This window comes from Vulpes vulpes, chromosome 5 (assembly GCF_048418805.1).
Source record: "Vulpes vulpes isolate BD-2025 chromosome 5, VulVul3, whole genome shotgun sequence".
NCBI classification, from domain to species: domain Eukaryota; kingdom Metazoa; phylum Chordata; class Mammalia; order Carnivora; family Canidae; genus Vulpes; species Vulpes vulpes.
This window is the reverse complement of record NC_132784.1, coordinates 45,020,498-45,042,636: the sequence shown is the minus strand read 5'-3', so window position 1 is coordinate 45,042,636 and position 22,139 is coordinate 45,020,498. Positions and strand designations below refer to the sequence as shown.

At 37.7% G+C, this 22,139-nt stretch overlaps 1 protein-coding gene across 1 annotated transcript in view; it reads right to left on the bottom strand.

Annotated features, from left to right (window-relative positions):
• The window catches only part of PHLPP1 (PH domain and leucine rich repeat protein phosphatase 1), a 208,557-nt gene that overhangs the window by 78,255 nt on the left and 108,163 nt on the right, over positions 1 to 22,139 (bottom strand). The window contains exons 3-4 of the mRNA XM_072758046.1: positions 19,822 to 19,947; positions 1,073 to 1,239 (exon numbers count right to left, since the gene is read on the bottom strand). Coding sequence (XP_072614147.1) covers positions 1,073 to 1,239; positions 19,822 to 19,947 — 293 coding nt within the window. The remainder of the gene's footprint in view (positions 1 to 1,072; positions 1,240 to 19,821; positions 19,948 to 22,139) is intronic.

Below are 22,139 nucleotides of genomic sequence, written 5' to 3'. Positions count from 1 at the left end.
AATTGCACAATAAAATGCGTTAACATTTGGAATATCTCCATTATCTAATGAACCAGTATTTCCCAAATGACCAATAATTAATGCAGAAAAATGATGCATGGGCAAGGACCCAATCAAAGTGCAAGAAAGATCAACAGAAGCTAATGTAAAATAATTTTTTAAAGTTTAACAACAGGGTTTTAGATTCAATGCTGGAATCAACATTTACGAAATGACTACTTGTCAAGTTTTGGTATAGTATCAAAGAAGACTATTCACATTTGTCTGAAAAGACCATTAGAACAGTCTCCTCTTTTCCAATTACACATAGCACAAACTTTATAATAAACACATACTGGGTTATTCTTCCTGAATATTAAAAACCATGAACACATAATCATGATGGTGTTACCATAGTTTAATCTCAGATCATTATCTGCCATTTAGAACAAATGAACAATTCATTGTTTATTTAAGAGTTACAGTCTTCTGCGGTTATAGTCATATATCTGCAACAAATATATAAGAGGCTTAATTTACCACAGAATCAAGAATGATTGTTGCTCTAAAAAGTAAATGAATATAGTAAATTCTTAAATCTGTTTTAGGTACATGCAAATAAAGTCCCTTCTCTCCAGTTACAAAGCAGACTGTTTTCATCTAACAGTAGACTCTTGAAACCTACACGCTAATCACCCAGATGATCTGGTATTAGTGGATTTAAACCTTAGTTCTTAAACTAGTAGGGAAATGTTTTTTCACAGAAAAAAAATGTACTTTTTATAACTTTCAAAAGTAATAGTTTAATCTGTAGTTCAGAAGTAACAGATATCACACACAGATTCATTTGTAGATCAAGTGTTTTCAAGAGAAATCTTCTTCTTACATAAATCTATCCAGTTAATGAATATCATAAATCATTTATTTCAAAGGCAGGGACCTTGAAAAAAATTCAGATGGAATTGATAATATCCTTACTTTCATAAAATCCTATTACTCTGCCCTCTGAACGAGAAAGGTTACACGCTTTTTTAGCTTTTTAAGCCAGAATATTCAAGAAACAATCAGAAGCTACCCAGTTTTGTATGCTCACCTTTGCAGTTCGTTGAGCCCCCTGGCAGTTGGCAGGCAGGGATTTTGCCTTAGGAAGTTTTGTTTTAAGTTGAGATGAGTGAGGTCTTGGCTGTAGAAGAGGTTGGCAGGCAGATGCTCCAGGCTACAACATGAGAGGTCCACTGAGCTAATGCGCTGTGATGCAACCTGGAGGGGGATAAAACCCAGCCTGATTTTAATACCCTCCATTTATCCTACAGATGCCCTCTATGGATGGAAATATAATGACCCCATTGAGAACACAGACATATTATACAAGTGCCACTAGTAGTCCAAATATAAACCAGTAGAGTATTTACTTACTATAGAATTGAGTCAGGTACCATAAAAGCGGAAAACAGTGTCCCTGCCTGGGAGGCACTTAGAGTAACCTGGTATAGGAGACAGGTTACAAAAAGCACAGATTATCCTATCAGGTTCAGTGATACCAGTAATCTCCTCCAACCGTGGGTTAAGTTCCTAAAAACATTCATGGTAAGAGAATTCAGAGCTAAATAATACAAGACTCTAGAATAAATACTGGGTTAGGAGATAGACACTAAGGTCTAGATGGAACCTATCAAAGCCCTTGAATATACAGATTTAAAACAGCACAAATAAAAGTAGTATCCATGGCCTTGTACACATCTTTAATAGTAATGGTAGCATATGATCAGATTCCATTGCCTGCTTGCTCTCAACTTCTCGGGTTATCTTTCGCACATAGCTTCAGTGAGATGCTGACAAATTCATTGTGCTTTTGCTTCATGCAAGTATTCTAAGGAAAATTTATTTTCTGTCTGATTATTTATCCACATAGTCAAAGCCTTCATGGTTGAATGACTTATTGTGGTGAGAGTCCCAGGGCCAAAGACCAACTAGTGTGCTAGAGACAGAGCACTGGATGATCTGTATTTCTCAAATGCTTTCTCCCATATTTCAGGTCATGTGGTGCCACTTTATGCGTCTGTATGTGGCTTCAGTCCCTCTGACACACACCTTGGCTTCTCTCCTCAGAGAGGCCATGAGAATTCTATGGGAATTCTGTTCTAAGCTCTGGGTTGATTCTCCCTCATGTTCTTTATTTTTACCAAAGCTTTATGGTAGAAACATCACTCCTTAACTATGATCAATCTGATATCCTCTTCTATTACCAAACTCCAGCTTTTTCTTTCCCAGTTACAGAAAGCAGTAGAGCATGGTCTTCAGGAGTGTGACTCTGGGGTCCATGTGCAACTTTACATTCCAGTTCCCCCAAGTAGGAGCTGAGAGAACCTGAACCAATCACGGAGCCCCCACAAGCTCCAGTTTTCACATCTGTGTAACAGGTGTAAGGGTGACATCTACAAGACGGCACAGAAACAGCATTCACTACACAGTGACTGCTAGTACTATCGCTATTAGTATTAGCAGTACTGCCAAATAGAATGATTCACATCTTACATCTACTGAAATCCAAATTCTCCTGACACTAAAAAGGTATTCAGAAGTAAATTTGCATAAAAATTATTCTGCTGATAGCATATTTGAGGTTAGAAAGAAATTACTGTGCACATATAGAGCTAAGGGGAGAGTGGGGTAAAAACAGCCTGGCAGGGCTCAATTCAAAAGACTTTACAGAGGAAGTCTGAGTTTGCTTCTTAGCAACCATATCTTTTCTTGAATTTTCACTATTAAAAAAGAAAAAGAAGAAATTGTTTACCACAGAAGAAAGGAAGGAAGGGAGGGAGGGAGGGAATCCCAAATAGGGCCAAATCACCCACATACACAAAAAGATGTGAGAAGAGCCTTGAGGAATGTAATGTGCCTGAAAGGCAGGTGCAAACACTCACAGGAACCTGTTCACAGGAAGCACGGGTGCACAGATGTTGAGCACACAATGGTGTGCCAGGCCTTCTATCTCCTACAGTACAACAGTAAACAAGGCAGCACAGTCTCCGCCCTGAGTGAACACACTTCAAGAGAAGGAGAGAGGACTTAAGGTACTACATGATAATGGTTACAATAATCAGAAGTACAAGGGCACAGAGTATGATCTAGGAAGTCAAGGAAGGCTTCCCAGAGGACCTAATGTCCAAGCTCAAACTTAAAACTCAAGTGGAAATCTGTGTTTTTGTCTACCTCAAATCCTTTTTCCATATATTCCTATAGCAATCCTTCCAACACCTGAGATCCCAAGAACAAAGCATGCTGACCCTCTGGCCATAGGGGTAGGCATATTCTCCAGACTTCAGCAACCAGAATACCCCATCTACTGAACCCACAGACTGATCCAACAGGTACTAAGCTAGGCTAACCAGAGGCCTTCTCTGAGATTTATATATTGTGAAGCCATGAGAGAGGGAGAAAACACAAACACACACGACTCCATATACCATGTATAAATAGTTATGAAGCAGTAACTATTAACTGCATAAACCATACATTGGTCACATGCCAAATTAATGATAGTGACTGCTTCTAGATGGATAAGGAAGGAAAAGGAAATAGGAATGAGAAGATAGGAGATTTGGAATTTATCTGTAATGATTATTTCCTTATAAGAGGACAGTGGAAGATATGAAGAACTATGGGAACACATTAACAACTGGGGAAGACAAGTACATGGAAATTGTAATATTATTCTTTGTGCTCTTCTGTGTGTTTAATTTTTAAAAAAGTGTAATTTCAATGAAAATTTCAGTTAAAGAAGAAAATGGATGAGAGTAGCCTTCTGGCTTTCCTTGCATTCAGTGTTCTACTAGGTGGTACACCAGGGACAACAATTCTTCCAAAGACCCCCTTAAACCCACTGTAGTGCAATGAATCATGGCCCCAAAAAAGGATTTGAGATAGACAAAACCACAGATTTCCACATCCTAATCCCTGGAGTCTATAAATATTATCTTACATGGCAAGAGTGAATATTACCTTATATGACAAGAAGCATTTCTTAAGGATCTTGAGAGAAGGTGCTCATCCTGGATTATGCGGGTGGGCCCTAAGTATGATTATGTGTATCCTTATTAAGGGAGAGGCAGAAGGAGTTTAAGGGAGACACAGAAGAAGAGAAGTCTATGTGACTACATGAGGGCAGAGACCAGAGAAATACAGGCCACCAGCTAAAGAATGTTTAGAGCCACCAGAAGCTGGAAGAGGCAAGGAATGGATTCTCTCCTAGAGCCTTCAGAGGGGTATGGTCGTGCCAACACTTTGATTTTGGACTTCTGCATAAAGTTCTGTTGTTTTAAAGTCACCAAGGTTTTGTTAATTTTTTTTTTTTATTGATTTATGATAGTCACACAAAGAGAGAGAGAGAGAGGCAGAGACATAGGCAGAGGGAGAAGCAGGCTCCATGCACCGGGAGCCCGATGTTGGATTCGATCCTGGGTCTCCAGGATCACGCCCTGGGCCAAAGGCAGGCGCCAAACCGCTGTGCCACCCAGGGATCCCGGTTTTGTTAATTTGTAAACTAATATACCACTTCATAATTTTTTCTGGAGTACTTCTCATTTTCATTCACTCAACATGTTTATTGAATACCTACTATGCGCCAGTTACTGATCTTGGTAAGTACTTGGTTTGAACAAAATTAAGATACTTGCCTCCATCAAACTTAGATCTCATACATAAGTAAATTATATGTTAAAAACTGGCAAACACTATGGAAAAAATAGAGCAAGGAAAAGGGGGTCAGGATTGTTTGAACTGTGGGTAGGTTATATTTAAATAGGTTGGTCAGGGTGGGCTCCCCTGAAAAGGTGACATTTAGACACAGGATATGAAGAAGACACTGAACTGATGTGTCTAGAGGAACACTCCAGGCAGAGGAAGTAGCAAGTGTACAGGCCCTAGAAAGGGGTGTGCCTGGCATGTTCAAGGAACATCATGGAGACCATAAGGTAAGGGGACCTGTAATGAGATCAGAAAGGTAAGGGGTAGGGGTGCACAGCAGATCTGGCAGGGCCTTTTAGATTACTGCAAACACTCTGGCTTTTAATGTGAACAAAATGGGAAGCATGGAAAGGCTCTGAAAATCTCTGTCTCTAGACTGTAAGCTCCATAAGGGCAGGGATTTTTGCCTATTTTGTTCACTAATTATACCCCCTGCTCAGTACTTGGTGACCCTCGAAAAAGTATTTGCCAGAAGAATGGCCACTGGACTACTTTACAGCCCTTTCTTTCTCACCAGTTTGCATCTGACCCACCTAGTATATTCTTTCACACAGAGACTACTTTCAAGAGGACAAATCCTATTTCGATGGAAGCATCACACTAAATACTCTCTTTGAACAACTGAAAGATAATGATTAAATGTCAAGTGGTATTTGATTCCTTTCCTTGTTCTGGACCGCGAGCTGTTGCTGCTGGAAACAGGGAAGAAACCACATTAACAAGGATACAATGAGCAAGAGCGGGGCGGGAGGGGGGGGGCGTCGTGGCAGAGCTAGAATAGCTACAGCAAGAGCAGAAATGCTGGCAGCAGGGCAGAAAGCTGCTAAGGTGGCCACAAAAGCTACCATGAGTTGCACCTCTACCCAGTCCCTGTGACAAAGGGAGCCTGGAGCACTTCCACCCAGACCAGCCTGGGCACCTAAGGATACGCCTCAAAGAGGTTTTGCTCAAATCCCAAATGAAAAAACTAGCAGCTGGACTGCCCAAAGCAGCTGTGACCCACATACATAGCACCTATTAAAACTAAGATCCTTCACAGGAAAGACCTAAATAAGTAATAAAAATAAATCAAAAAGCCACCTAGCTACACCTCAGGGCAAGTAGTCTTTTATTACTCTTTTATTTTTTTTAAGTAGTAGGAATAACAATAATTCCAGCTAACATTTAGGGGGTGCTTCACTTGTGGAAGGCCCTCTTCCAACCACTTTAGCCATCATATTTAGTCTTCACAACAACTCAGTGTAGCAATGACTTATCCCCATTTCAAAGATGAAGGGTAAGCTGAGTCACAGGGCACGTCCATGGTCACACAGTTCAAGCACAGCAGAACCTGAGTTTGCAGAAGGGCTTGTACTTATAACTTTCGTGATAAAATAATAACAGAACCCCTTAGGCCACAGCAAAGATGATCAGATGTCATCCCTAGGATGAGCTTAAGGCTCAGGAAGGGCAATACAGAAGACAGTCCCCCTTGAGAAAAGCAGAAAGTACCTGCTGCCTACAGACTCTAGGGAAGGGTGAAGCCCCAGGGGGGCACTGTTCCTTGACATCATGGACTCTGCCCATTCCTGTCTACACTGCTTGTCCACCTGGGCAGCGGTGATGCCACCTGGTAAGCACCGAATTGAATCTTAAAAGGTTACAGGACAAGTTTTAAAAGTTATAGAAAGTTGGGGGAAAAGTGAAAGAAAAAAGCATGTGCAGAAACTGCCTCAACTCTTTGTTACAGGAAGGACCTCACAGTTAGAATATGCAATCCTTTTGGCAAAAGCTACTGTACACCTACTATACTTCCCAATATCAAGACAGTGGAAGACCAAAGTTGAAACCCAAGCAACTTGACGTGCAGGAGAAAGAGCACAGTCTTAACAATCAGGGTGTACAAACAACTCTATCACTTCCTAGCCATATGGCTCTGGATAAGTCACTCCATCCATCTGTCCTTTTGCTCCCTCAACACTAAAGTGGAATAGACAGTACCTACCCTTTGAATTTACCAAGCTGCTGTAAATAATATTCTCCTCATTTAAAAAAAAAAAAAATCAGGAGAGGCTCTGCAGACACAGTATCCCTTGACCAGCATCCACAGTTGCATGCAGTACAAACTTGTAACACAAAAAGGATGATAGCAGAGACAACTGCTCTCGCCACCTTGAGCAGTTACACAGATAAAGCTCAATCAAAGGCAGAACATGAACTACACATGAAGGGATTCATGATTCTGTTAGAAGATCAGTTCAATATAACTGTGATAGGGAAATCAGTGCTAGTCTGGATTAACAGCAAAACTTCTTTTGAAGGCTTTAAGAGTTGGTGAACTAATCACCAACCTACATGTAGGTTCATGGAGGGGAAATCCCATTCCGGAAGACACATAAAAGTGACATGAATTCTAGTCACCTTCTCAGGTTGTCTTTTTTCCAAATTACTTGTAAATATGTGTGTGTGGTGGGGGGTAGACGGAGTTCACTTGGATCTCAAAATATCTCCCCCAAAGAACACTATGGGATAAAATATAAAAATTATAATATGAACATCAACAAACTTTTCAGACTACCTACTGGACTTCCAGATATTTCTAACATGCTACTCAGCTCAACACTTTGCTCAGTTGTTTCTTGGCAAGCTTTTAGGACACTTATGTCAAAACTAGTCTCTACTTTGAGTCTAGCTGAGTTGCATTTCTAACCCAAAAATATCTCTATCCTAACTTATCCTTGCTATGATTTTGAAATTATCATCTTCTCCTACAACAGAACTGTCCTCCACATTATTCCCATTACTCCTGATGTTCACTTTGTGGGCAATCATCTTTTATTAGCAAGGGAAAGCTTAGAAAAACATTCAAGTGATTTTTTTGTTGTTGTTGCTACCACTATATTTTAATGAAGTGGCATTTATCCTTATTATGTGCCAAACATGCTCAAAAATTAAGCAAAATGACCCTGAAAGGCTTGGTCAAAGCAGCTGAAATAGCACGAGTAATTCTGCTTGTGTAAAGCAAAAGACTGCTGTTCACCAGTATAATGAATCATTAATTGCTCTGGCCTAACCTTCAGTGGCTTGGGAAATTATGCCCTGGCTACAGGGATAGTCTCTGGGGAGTTTACTCGACTTCTATAAAAAATTCTTAACCTCTTAACTGACCTAGTTTTAATTCTCACCTCCTAAAAAATGTTTTGGGAAGGCATGAGGTAGAAGAATATGAATTTAGAAGAATGTTTATTAATCTTTTAGCTAAACATTCTAGCAACTTATTTTCAACTTCATCTTAGCAAGTTTTTTAATACCTTCTAAATGAAGTTTCCAATTTTAATAAAATTAAAATTAACACTGCCTTACAACATGTGATCATTTTCTTTAAAAAAAAATTCTATAAATTTCTACAAGAAATACTTTCAATTGACCCCAGACCTTTTTGCAATGACATCTCTCTTGATCCTGTACTAACATTACCATTTTATAAAATCTGTTTAACAGATGAAGAAAACTCTAGTATAAAATTAATTACAATATATACATGAATAGGAGCCACTAATTAATAATTAATTGGTAATCATTAATAATTAGTAATTACTATACTTAATAGGAGCAAAGCAAGGTGCCAATTTTGTTAGAACACTGTTAAAGCATCAGGCTATAACAATACAGAAAAAAACAATACTGAGAAATTTAGAATAAGAGTGCCACCTAAGCATCCAGGTCTCTCTTTGCCAAGGGAATGGATGGGGATGAGTGAATCTTTCAACACATGTTTATCATTTGCCTCAATGAACCAGGCACTATACTTGGACCTAGAGAGACACACTCTATGTCTTCAAAAGCTTGGTCTCTTGAGACACAGATACCTAAACAACAGTCATTCAAGAAGGTACACCAATGGTGTGATGAGAGCAAGCACAAAGAGCAGAGAACACAAATCTCAGGGCAATGCTGTGACAATTCCAGCACCTACATTCCCCTCCCTTAACAAAATGGGCAGGTATTCCCAGGCACCTGGGCAGAGATTTGCACATCTCCACCAAGAGCAGACACAACTGTGGTATTTGTCCAGGGAGCTCCTTGCATGGCCTCAACTGGAAATGCAGACCCGGCACCACCTTTCTTGGCAGAAGCAACAGTGAGAAACTCCAAGGAGATGGCACCACCAGCCTCCCAGAATCACTCCTGTGTTGCTCTGTCAGTTATCTCCCCTCCACACACACAAACCCCATTGTGTTTCTGAGTAACACAGAAAAACAGAGCTTGGCTTGGGTGGAGATCAAATCTGAACTCAGAGTTCCTTCCTCATTTCCTTATTGGCAAACTGGGTGTAAACAGTCCCTTTAGACAGTGGCCACCTGAGAAAGTGGCATCTCCCTGACATGGGGAAGGGGAAAGATAGCCAACCACCAAAACAAAAAACAAAAAACAAACAAACAAAAAAACAAAAACCCTGAATTCTAGCTTTCTGGTAAAAGAAGTGATTGATATAAATGTATACTTAAAAGATTCTACTATTATGGGGATCCCTGGGTGGCGCAGGGGTTTAGCGCCTGCCTTTGGCCCAGGGCGCGATCCTGGAGACCCGGGATCGAATCCCACATTGGGCTCCCGGTGCATGGAACCTGCTTCTCCCTCTGCCTGTGTCTCTGCCTCTCTCTCTCTCTCTGTGTGACTATCATAAATAAATAAAAATTTAAAAAAAATTTAAAAAAGATTCTACTATTAGAAATAAGGTACTTGGCTTTGTATTTTAAGCTCCAAATCTAATATACAAGGTCCAGTATTTTAGATATACAGAGGTCACTGATATTTTTCTAATTATTCCATGATTCCTTACTTTATAAAATTATAAATCAAACCAGTGGGTAGAAGAACTCTTCAGAGCAGCTGCAGGAAATGCAATATTCTGAATTACAAATATTGAGATTTTTCAAGATAAGCATATATATAATGGAAACTAAACTCTTATGGATATATATATATATATATAGGACATATATATATATAGGACATATATATAAGGATATGTAAATATATATTTACATTGGTCTAAATACTCAGATTAAAATAACAACTCTATAATATTAACATGGCTAGATACAAAGATGTGATTGATCATATATGTTAAGTTCATGATATGGCAATACTTGACAAGTTTTTGAAGACTTAGGCAACAGCAGCCTGTCCCCTCAACAAGGAAATCAATTTATTAATGATTATCAATTTAATCTGCCTCAGATGACTCAGAAAGCATCTCAGATTTCTTAACTATGTCTTGGTCATCATTTAAGAAGATCGATGACGCTCCTGTCCCTAGCAGCATATCCCACACAACTGACTGTGACAAACCACCTTTTATTCTATCACTGAGCTGCCTGGATTCTGCCGACAACTGTATATATGAAGTACTTCCCTTTGACATTTTCAGTTGTTACTTGAGTCTTGGTTTGTTTTGTCCCCTCAGGCCACTGTAAAATATCAGAAGTACAATTAAAGAAAAAAGAGCAAGGTAGCAGAACTTCCTGCATAAAACAGTGCTGGATACCATATACCATAGAGTGCCCTCATCTGCAAAATGGAGATGTGATAGTATCTCTTCCAGAGTGACTACTATCTTCTGTTGTAAAGCCTGAGGTCGTAGAGTTGTAATGAGTACCTACCTCACAAGGCTGCTATAAAGCACCTAGAAGTGTGCTTGGCACATAGAAAAGATACCAAAACATTTAGTTATTTCTATTGGCATTATTGTGGTCACTACTAGATCAATTCAAGGGCTAAGTAACTTTGTTAACAAAATATATCAATGAGTTGGGGATTAAAAACAAAAGCTCTTTTTATTTTGTTGTTGACCTCATGAATGAATAACTAATTCACTTTGGATACAATGTGTGAAGAAAGGAAGACGATGGTGCTCCCCAGCTGGTATCTGCAAGTATGCGTATCAATAAACCAGGTAACACCCGAAAGGAAGCTGAGGAAGGGATCTGGGAGCCATGTGACAGAGAGACTTGTTGGAACTACCAGGGATGCTCCTCCTGATAACAGACTGTCAAGGGGTGAGGGATGGCAGAGAAATCATGGTAACTTCCATATTCAGAAGTTACCAACTGGGGAAGAAGTAGAATTAGCTCATGTTATACCAGAGAGCAAAACTGGATCAACAGGTTGAAGCCACAGGATACAGACTTCAGCTCACTGGTAAGGAAGAGCTGTCTGGGCAGACACTACAGGTGTCTGAAACACTAGAGACAGTTTTTAGGAGGGAAGGAAGTCTGGGACTCCAGAAAGTCCTTTTCGAATCTTGAATTTGAAGTCTCTAAACTAAGAGCACTGATCATGGCTACAATTTAAGGTTAAAGTAAAGAAATTTCGAAGAAAATGCCAAATAATTGTTAAGATAATTATTCCAGAAAACTACACTAGGTAATACTACCTTTTTGGTGATTACGTGACAAGGGCCCTTTCCAATCTTAAAATAATACGTTGTAACTTTAAGCACAGCTGTAAGCCCCTCACTTGAAAAGGTGAATGAATTTTATTAAAAGTAATAACAATATACAGATAAATCCCACATGAGGAGCACATCTCTTCCGTTTGCTGAGATCCTAATCTAGAAGTGGAGTCTGGAAGAGTGCCCAGCATAAAGAAAGGGTGGAATTAGTCTTCTCCTTTCCCTCCCCATGTCTCTCGGGGCAACTCTGTAGTAACATCAACAAAGCTGCAGAAGAAGAGGGAGGGGGTGACAGACCTGAGGAGGGAAGACGGAGACACAGGGGATGAGTTTAACCCAATAAATGTACAAGCCAGCAGTGTTTCACAAAAGTACGACTCTTTTGTTAGGGTATGGGAAGCAAATTTTTTTTTTTTTTTTTTTTACTTGTATAAAACTGGATTATAAAACTTTGGAGAAAATTAAATGGCTTTAAACTGAAATGACTCAATTCAAGGAAAAAACCCTTCTTTAGGAATATGTTAACTAGGATTTCAGAACCAATAGCTGCCACAGGAAAAAAAGAACAGACAGGATTAGCAATGTGGAAATAAGATGAAGCACAATTATAACCACAAAGAGATCATTTTAAGTATTTTTACTAACTTAATCAGTTTTATGTATTACAAAAACAAAACTTAATGCAATCCAAAATATTTCAAAGCAGAATTCCTAAGTTCCCTAATTTCATAAACTGTTGCTCATATCTATAATAAGAAAAGATCGCATACCATGAATTTCTATATAACGAATCCATTACTATGCTGTAAAGTTAGTTATAATAATCAAATTTCCCCCAGGAAATGACATGGAACTAGCAGGAAACAATCTAGACTGGCCAGTACTTTTTTTACTTTATCTAGCTTCTATTTTTGTTTTCTTTCTCATGCTGCTCAGACATCTGTGATATGACTATGTTTTCACATTTTACCCAGCTGTCCTTTGTACATACTTTACATCTCTCCTTGAAATACTTTTCCCCTCATCCTTGTGGTGAACTCCTATTCATCCTTCAGAATTCAATTTGCCCATTACTTCTTTGAAGTCTTCCTGTACCCAAATAGCTCATATACTGGATTTCCAATTTTCTTCTCACGTCTTCACTACAGCGTTGGTATAAGAGCAATCTCCTTGATGTATTATAAGCTAAATCCTTGTCACTTGCTTCACTTAAGATTCTACCACAGATCTGCTAGACTGTCCCTGCTCAAATGGCCCTTACTTCTCTCCCTAAAAAATGGGTATAAAATGTTAAGTGAGGGTTTCCATCAAAACAAATCAAAACAAAACATAAAACGCCTGGACTTCTTAGCAGAAACATACTGAGAGTAAAGCCTCTTACCATTATAATCCCAATGTTAGCACAATCCCTAAAAGACAGGTTTCAAATCATGCTGAAAAAAAGCAGCATACTCCCTAATCTACATGCCAAACTAAGAAGCAAACAATGTGTAAAAGATGACTAAGTAATCTTACAGGGTTCCTTGCAACTATTTCTAATGACACAAATCTGTGTGTTGGAAACCTTAATCTTATTACATTAGAATGACTGGACTCAAGTATTAGTGAAGTATTTTTTGAGTGAAATCTAGACAATAAAACACTTTTAAAGTACCTGAAAGCAAAAGTTCATTTGTGATTGACCATATACTTTGTTCTTATTTAAATAGTGATATTTATTCACTATTTCATGTGATCTTTAATTCAGCATGAAATGTGGCCCTAACTTGCCTACACTATGCACAGTAAGAGTGAACCCAATATATCCAGGCAACCAAAGTTCACTGCAGTGACTTAAAGAAACAAAACAAAACAAAACAAAACAAAACAAAACAAAACAAAACACAAGAGGCCTAGAATTAAGATACTACAGTTAATACTGGAAGAAAGATAGGACAGAGTGCCACTATGATGACCACAGCCACTGGAAACTGCCAACATGTACACCACTGATCAACACAGATAGAGACGCGTGGACAAGCTATGCTCCTAATGGGGTGTGAATTTGTAGTGATGGGCCATAGAACATATCCCTGTAACACAACTGGTCAGTGTTGAAGATTGTAGAAGCTAGGTCACAGGTATATGGTTGTTACTCTACTATTATATCCACTACTAAATATTTGACATCTTCCATAATACAAAATTAAAAACATATCCATGCATAATACCCAGTGATCTTAAATCTTCCTTGAAATAAAGAAACAAACTTTAAAGTGGGACAATACAGTGCTGTAGAAGTAACTAAGGCTTAATAAAAAATTAAGTATGCTTAGGCTATAGATTTCCATAAATAATAACTGAAGAGAGTTCACAGGATTAATCAATGTCTGAAGCTAATGCACTCCAACAAGTGGGCCACAAAGATGGATATAAAGGTCAGCATTTCTTAGAATGTCATTTGTGTGTTTGACAGGAGATCTTCTGCAGTTCCTATTTTCTCAACTACCCTCTGCCCCAGACCTTCCTCCCACCGTTTGGAAAACACACTAAATACATGGGCCTGTGTTGAGCAAACAGAGCCCTTTTTTACACTGCATACGATGGGATGTTTACTGGATTTTTAAAGCATGTCATGCATTAATATTTTAGGGATGACTTTATAATCAATATCGTAATCCTCCCAAGGGAGCTGTTTCCTTCCATTCACAGTATCTACCACTAACACCCACCCAAAACAAAAACTCCAAAGAGACTGCCTTATGTATTATTTTTGCAAGCAATACTAAGTCCTAAGAATAAATTTAAAGAAAAATAAGTATATAAAGACCTATCTTGGTAGAACATATCTAACTTTTTATAAATTTTCCCATAATCAAATGAAACAAATTAGAAGATTAACACTTCTCTTTTAGCTAAGATCCAGAAGCATAAAAATAAAGAAAGGATTTTCCTTTTATATTAATTATCTCATTCATTTTAATTTAAAAATCATTGGAATTGGTTCTTTTTGTCCTCCTACTCAGTCTGAGGTGGAGATGGTCATTAAAAATCAGAAACTCAGATATTTCTTTCTGTTGTTTTACTTTCAGATCCTTATCAAAATGAATCTCATTTAAACATTAGGATGTATGACATATGAATATATATATATATATTCATATATATATGTGTGTGTTTATATATATATGTGTGTGTGTGTTTATATATATATATGTGTGTGTGTTTATATATATATGTGTGTGTGTGTTTTATATATATATGTGTGTGTGTGTTTTATATATATATATATATATATATATATATATATATATATAAACACACACAATGGAAAACTACTCAGTCATCAAAAAAAATATGAAATCTTGTCATTTGCAACAATGTGAATGGAACTAGAGGGTATCATGCTAAACGAAATTAGTTAATCAGAGAAAGACAATTATATGATTTAATTCAGATGTGGAATTTAAGAAACAAAACAGAGGGCAACCCTCTTGTGTCCCCCTCCCTCCTCCCAAGCTTGGTACTATCACCTTGCTATTGCTCAATAAACCTTGCTTTGCTGCCCACCAAAAAAAAAAAAAAGAAAGAAAGAAAGAATAGAAAAGAAAAAGAAACAAAACAGAGGATCATAGGGGAAGAGAGGAAAAAATAAAAGACGACAAAAAAATCAGAAGAAGGAGAAAATCAGAGAGGGAGACAAACCATAAGAGACTCTTAACTACAGGAAACAAATTGAGGGTCACTGGAGAGGAGGAGCTGGAGGGACGAGGTAAGTGGGTGATAGGCATTAAGGAGGGCACATGATATAATTAGCACTGGGTGTTATTATTATTTTAGATTTTATTTATTTATTTGAGAGAGAGCAGCAGACTCCCTGCTGAGCAGAGGGCCTGACACAGGGCTGATCCCAGGGCCCTGAGATCATGACCTAAGTTGAAGGCAGACACTTAAGCAACTGAGCCCCCTCAGGAGCCCCAGCACTGGGTTTTATAGAAGACTGATGAATCATTAACCTCTACTTCTGAAACCAATAATACATTATATATTAATTGAATTTAAATTTTAAAAAGATGAAAAGATACCACAAAAAAGAAGGGGAAAAAACCATTAGGATATAAAGACAATCCATTCTGTGAATGTTGTGTTAAAAAGAAAAGTCTCCACAGTAACCCTGAATGACTATACTGTATAACTTCCTAATGCCTAAGACATGAGGAAGAAGAGGACAATGGAAAGGGAAATTGGAAGTCCAAGTGGCTTATGAGAATCAGCTCTGGCCACTCCAAATTTCCCATAAGCACATACTCCCCAATGGATCCAGCTTCTCATCTTCCTTTTTCTAGTAGCCCCAACTTACTCACCCAGGATGCTGGATTAAAGAAAAAGAGATTGTCACAGGACTACCCTTAATAAACGAAGTTTAAAGAAGAGCATGGCTGTTTTATAAGTGATTCACATCCAAACAGGGGGTTCTCATATGGATTTCTTCTATCATATCTAACCTCTTCAACCAGACCCTTACAACCAGTTTCTCCTTTAATTCACTAACCATAACATCTTCTAACAACTTTTGAAATGTGTATCTGGTTTTTAAGAATAGAGAGAGGAAAGACACTGTTATCTAAAATAGGCATTTAGTAAGATGTTCTGCCCTCTGTCCCTGATCCCTGACTTTTCAGGAAGAAATCGTTCTCCCCAATGTCTGACATCTCTAATTATGTTACCCCAAAAGGCCGCTATGTTAGGAATAGCAAAAGGTCCTTTGTTCAGATAAACCAAGCATATGTCTTTATCTGCTTAAAATAAACATAAAAACAGATAATGCTTTAAAAAGATCATTTGGCCAATCAGTGATTAACAGCAGGAATGATGGCCATAAAATTATTTTATTTATGTATTTATTTACTCGGTCATTCTCAAACACACACACGCACACACCGTTAGAACCTCTTTGTGCCAGTTATAAGTCTATCATGCATATTTGACATAAGCCCTAGGAGGTAAGAACTATTACTATTCCCTTTACCAGGGATCCCTGGGTGGCGCAGCGGTTTGGCGCCTGCCTTTGGCCCAGGGCGCGATCCTGGAGACCCGGGATCGAATCCCACATCGGGCTCCCGGTGCATGGAGCCTGCTTCTCCCTCTGCCTGTGTCTCTGCCTCTCTCTCTATCTCTCTGTGACTATCATAAATAAATAAAAATTAAAAAAAAATACTTTATTCCCTTTACCAAATGAAAAGGTCTAAAACTTAGAAGCTTCGACAGTGTCAGGGCCAGTGAATGGTAGGATCTATGTCTGCCTTAGTTTAAAACCTGAACTCTCTACTCTCATACATTTGGTTTCTCCAAACATTCAGAGCCTTTCTGAAGGAAAGGAGGTTAAGGTTCTAATTCAAATACATTCTCACTAATAGCAGCCAGCTACTAGTTAACTAATTATTAATTCTAGTAATTTAAGGTAATTAGTTTAAATTCCCTCCTGGAAGCACCCACCCACACCTGTGTGAAATGTAAGCTGCAGTCTTGTATACATATATGCATGTGAATGATCTTATGCATATAGCTACATTACACATTAAATACTTTCTAATGGCAATACAATAATCAGTGGAAGAGGAAACTCACACCAACACTCCTCCACCTGCCACCATCACCTTCTCTTGTGTCACTTCTCTCCCTAGCCCCCACCTTCTCCTACTGAGTGGCCTGGTGCATGAATCTGTCTGTGGTTTGAATAGTCAGAGAGAGAGAGAGCCTTGTTCCAGATCCACTATCCTACTAGACCATGGAGACGTCACATTCGCAAACTAGCAGCATCGAAGAGTACTAACCAAGCTAACACTTGACATTTACAATCACCAGCAGCAAGTTAGAAATAAACAGTTTCCATAACCCATTAAAGAGGCATTTCATAATCTACCTCTTCTGCTTACCTCTGCTGTCTCTCTAGAAACAAACTCTTTGAAGTTAAAAACTATTTCGCCATTGTTTAAAGGTGCCAATATAAAAAGTCTAATTAGTGCTATGGTTTCTGACTGAGGCTACAATTTACCTACTCATTCAAAGCAAGAACCTAGAAGCCATTTTTTATTCTGACCTTTTCCTCATGCTCGATATGTAATTATCAGTAATCCTGTCACTCAATCTTCAAAACACATCCCAAAACACATCTATCCACTTCTCTCCATTTCTCCTCTCACTTCTTGCCTGGAATATACCAAAGAGCCTCCTGCCAGTCTGACCCTCCTGCCTCTTCTTGTCCTCCGCATAATAGTAATGTCAGATCATGTAACTTTCTGGAAGAGAACTCTTTGAGTGGCTTGCCATTATGCCAATAATATAATGCCAGTTCTTTATTCTCTTCTGTAACAGAAGACCCCTGCCTTCCCTGACTTTACATCCCTTGTTCCGGTCTTAGGACTTTCACACTATCTTCTCTACCTGGAAAACTCCAGCCACTAGATCTTCAAATAATTAGATACTTCTACTTCTTTCACTGACATTCCAGTTTAAATGTCCCCTAGTCAGAAAGAGTTACTCCTCTTCCATTATTCTCTGTCATTATAACTTGTATTATAGCTTGTATATATTATAACTTGTATATATAGTGATTATTTGGTGTTTTGTCTGTTTACTTATTTATCATCTGTTTCCCCAATGTAAGTGCTCCCAACAGAGGGGAATTAGACTTGTTCTTTGCTATATCCCAGTACATAAAACACATACTTGACGTACAGAAGGTGCTTAATAAGTGCTTGCTAGCTTAGAAGAGTGACTTATCAATTGTGTGGATGTTTAATATACAAGACTATTAAACTCAATACCTATTAATCTTTTTGTTGTTTCAATCAAAACAACCTGTCATTGGTAAGCTTGATAAATTATGTTTATTTACATCTTTATCCATGTTTAAGTATTTATACCTCTGACTTGTTCCAAAAAGAATGCAAAGCAGGTGACTATGACACTGCATTTGGTTTAAAAGATCAAAATGTCTCCATATAGGACATTCTATAAAATACTGACCAAGACTCCTCAAAACTGTCAAAGTCATTAAAAAAAAAAAAAAAAAAAAAAAAAGAACCACAAGAAGACTGAAAAACTGTCACAGACCAGAGGAGACATGACAGTCAAATGTGATGTGGTATCCTGGATTAAACCATGGGACAGAAAGAAGACATTAGAAGAAAAACTAGTAAAATCCAAATAAATCCTGGAGTTTAGTTCAGAGTAATGTGTTAATATTGGTTTCTTAGTTTCGCCAAATCTATCATGGTAATAGAAGGTGTTTGGGAAATTGGGTGGGGATATGTGGAAACTGTTTCATGTTTACAACTTTTCTGTAAATAGAAAATTCTTCCAAAATAAAAAGTTTATTTTAAAAAATCAACATCTCCACATAGAAATGTAATGCACTGACTACATTTTGGCATTTTACTTTCAAAAAGCAGAATATAGGCAGTTGACTTACTGCCCTGAACCCATGCAAACATTTAAATCTAAAAGCACAGTATTATTTAATACTTGCCTCCTCACATTTGCCACCACAAAGTAATTTTAAAATAACTAGACACATGTACTTAAAGCCTCTAATATCACATTAACTCTGCATCACAGTTAGGAGAATCTTCTAAGTCCTATCAATCCAAAGTCTGCCCATTGCTTCTTCTCTGAAATGAGGGGAAACCAATAATGTTAAGTGTATGGCATCACCCGAGAACAGTTTTTACCTGATAATTCAAGGGCAGCCAGTATTTCAAAAAAGTCTTTCTAGATGTTATTCTCAAATTTTCTATTAACTGCTAAGCAAAGTTATTCTCTATTCATTTGTTCGATAAATAATTACATCATACAGCAATCTGAATCATATTGAACTTGGATAGCAAACTGGATTATGAATTCAAAAATATGAAAGTAAATTCCAAAGTAATGCTTCTATACCCAAGAGAGGTTTCATCGTTTCATAAACACACCCAAAACCAAGGCACAAAGTACTACAATCCACCCATTTTACACATAATTCTATAAATGTGATGTAAAATCATCTTCACACACAGTACTTGAAATACCAACACTTATTTATCTTATTTATCCTGTTATTCTGGCTTCCATTACACACACACACACACACACACACACACACACACAGAGGTATACTATTTCATAGGTCATGGTGATCCTATTTAATTAGGGGACTATAAAATGGTCGAAATAATCAAGATGTCAAAAGAAATTAAGCCATCCGAAAGGCAGAAATTGAACAGGCAAAAAGGAGATGGCACAGATTAAACTACTTCTATGAAAAAATAGAGGAAGAGGGGAAATTTGTAACAATTCTCTGGGTATTTTGTGGTTTTACTGTTGTCCTACCCTGGGCTAGTCCCTTAAGTATTCTTAGCCTATGTTCCTTATTTGTAACATTAAAATAGTAATGCCAGTCTACCCACTGAATTCTTTTTTGTCCCCTAGGATAAACAAAACCTAACAAATGAAAACAATTAAAAATTTTTTTAATTGGCTACTTTTCAGCCCAAACGAGTTTTACAAAACTAAAAATTGCAAACTACTAGCAGTATCTGAAAAAAATATATATTATACTACATTATGGAACTGAATAAAGCAGAAAGCAACCCTTGAGCCAGCTAGAAGCTGAACAGTGTTCTTGGGTAAGCACCTACCTTGGAGACTTGTCGAAGCCACCTTAAATACTCTGTGAACGTATCAAAACAAATGTAGTAGGTCTGGCTTTGGGGTCCAGAGGAGCTAAATGCTAAACAGTGCTGGTGCTTTTTCACTTCTTCTACCTATAAAAACAAACAGAGACAAAAATGAGGCAGGAAAGCAGACCAGTTACATAGTTCATTGGCCCAACCATACCTTTGGCCAGTGAGCCTGCACGGATTTGCATCTTTCCCTATATATGTTCCTCTTCATACTTAAAACACACTAAGTTCCTAAGTCTGACCAACAAATTTAAATTACTAGGAAATCGAAAATGGGGAGTTTTATTTTCTTCAAATTTCCCCACAAGAGGGAACTTCTCTTCTTCCTGTTTAAATTGGATGACTCCCTTCCTTATCTTTATCGTCACAATAGGGTGCTGAGGTTCTTCCTCCCCTTGGAAGGAGTTGTACTTAATATTTTACTTAAGGATTTTTATTCCAGGTAAGTTTTTTACTTTAAGGGACTTTTGTATCACTCTGAATTACAATCTTTTAAAAAAAAGTCTTTAAGCATGTTAAATAAATTTTTAAAAATTTAACATGAAATTGAAATTAACATGAAATAAAACTCTACCAAGAGAACTTTCAAGTCCTCATGAGGCAATGATACACTCCAATCAAATTTCCACTGCCCAGTAAATTCTTCTTAAGGGGAAAAAGTTCAGATAATAAAGTAACATGACATTACACAAGCTCCTATGCTTCACTTGCAAAAATGATCACAAGTCAACAAGTGTAAAAAATTTTCAAAAAGATCAGAATCAGAACCAAAATGCAGTTAAAAGTTAGATGTTCTAGAACCAAAATGCAGTTAAAAGTTAGATGTCAGGGTGCCTCGGTGGCTCAGTCAGTTAAGTGTCTGCCTTTGGTTCAGGTTATGATCCCAGGTCCTGGGAGAGAGCCTGGCATCAGGCTCGCTGCTCAGTGGGGAGTCTGCTTCTCCTGCTCCCTCTGCCATTCCCCCTGCTATGCTCTCTAGCGCTCTTTGTCAAATAAATAAATAAAATCTTTTTTAAAAACCCTACATATCAGGAACAAATTGGATTTACCTCAGTAAAAGGCAAGATGGCTTAACGTTACTGGAGCTACAAAATCTTTAATCACATTAACAGGTTAAAGAAGAAAACCATATTATCATCGCCACAGCTGCAGAAAAAGTATTTCATAACATTCATCACTCATTCATCATTCATGATAAAAACTCCTAGCAAACTAAGAACACAAATAACAACTCAAGCTGACAAAGGGTACTTATCAAACATCTAAGGCAAACTTCAGTGTTAATGATGATATATCACTCTCTTTAAGATCACTGAGAAGACAAGTATTCTATTCATACCAGAGTTCTGGCCATTACACTAAGACCAAAAATGTATTAAATATATTAAAGAAGGAAGAAAATTGTCATTATTTGAATATCATGATTAGCTACATAGTAAAATGCCAAACAATCTATAGACACTATATTAGAATAAGAAAATTCAGCAAGGTGGGGCTAGATATAAAAATCAATACTCAAAAATCAACCACATTTTTATACTCTAAAGAGAAAATACATTTTTAAAATGCCATTTAAACTAATAAATATTAAAAGAAATCAGGTCAGTGATTTCTGGAGGATAGGGAAAAGTGAGGAAAAGTGTGGGAGGAAAGGGATACAAAGGAGCACAAGGAAACTTGGGGGTGGTATGATCATTTTTTTTCTTCACTGTGGTGATGGTTTAATGGGCGTATTTAGCTATCTATACTGTTATCAAATTACTACCAAAATATGCAGTTTATATTTTGATTATATCTCAAAAGAGTTTGGTGAAGATGTAGAGAAACAGGAACACTTGTACACTGATGTGAGTGTAAAACCATGCGTGAACTTTGGAAAACAATTTGATATCATCTTACAGCATGCGCATATGCCTTATAGCCCAGTAACTGCACTCCTAACTATGTATCTAAGAGCAATATTTCTCAAGGAGGTCATTTATTATAGGATTTTGAATTAAACAGTTCACTCTACATTGTACAGTACTGTCTAATACTTTGCATGACATTTTATCCTTTGAGTCCCTGCCCTATAAATGCCAATAGATTCCCCCTGCACCAAAGAGATTGGTATTAACCAAATACTATCTACTTTCCACATTTTCCAGACACTCTGCAAGTAAGGTGAAGTCATGTGACTCATTCTGGCCAATGAACATAAGCAGAAGTTTCTGCATACAAATATACAAGAGCCAGTTCATGATCCTCCTGTTATGTCTTCCCTTGCCTAAGCA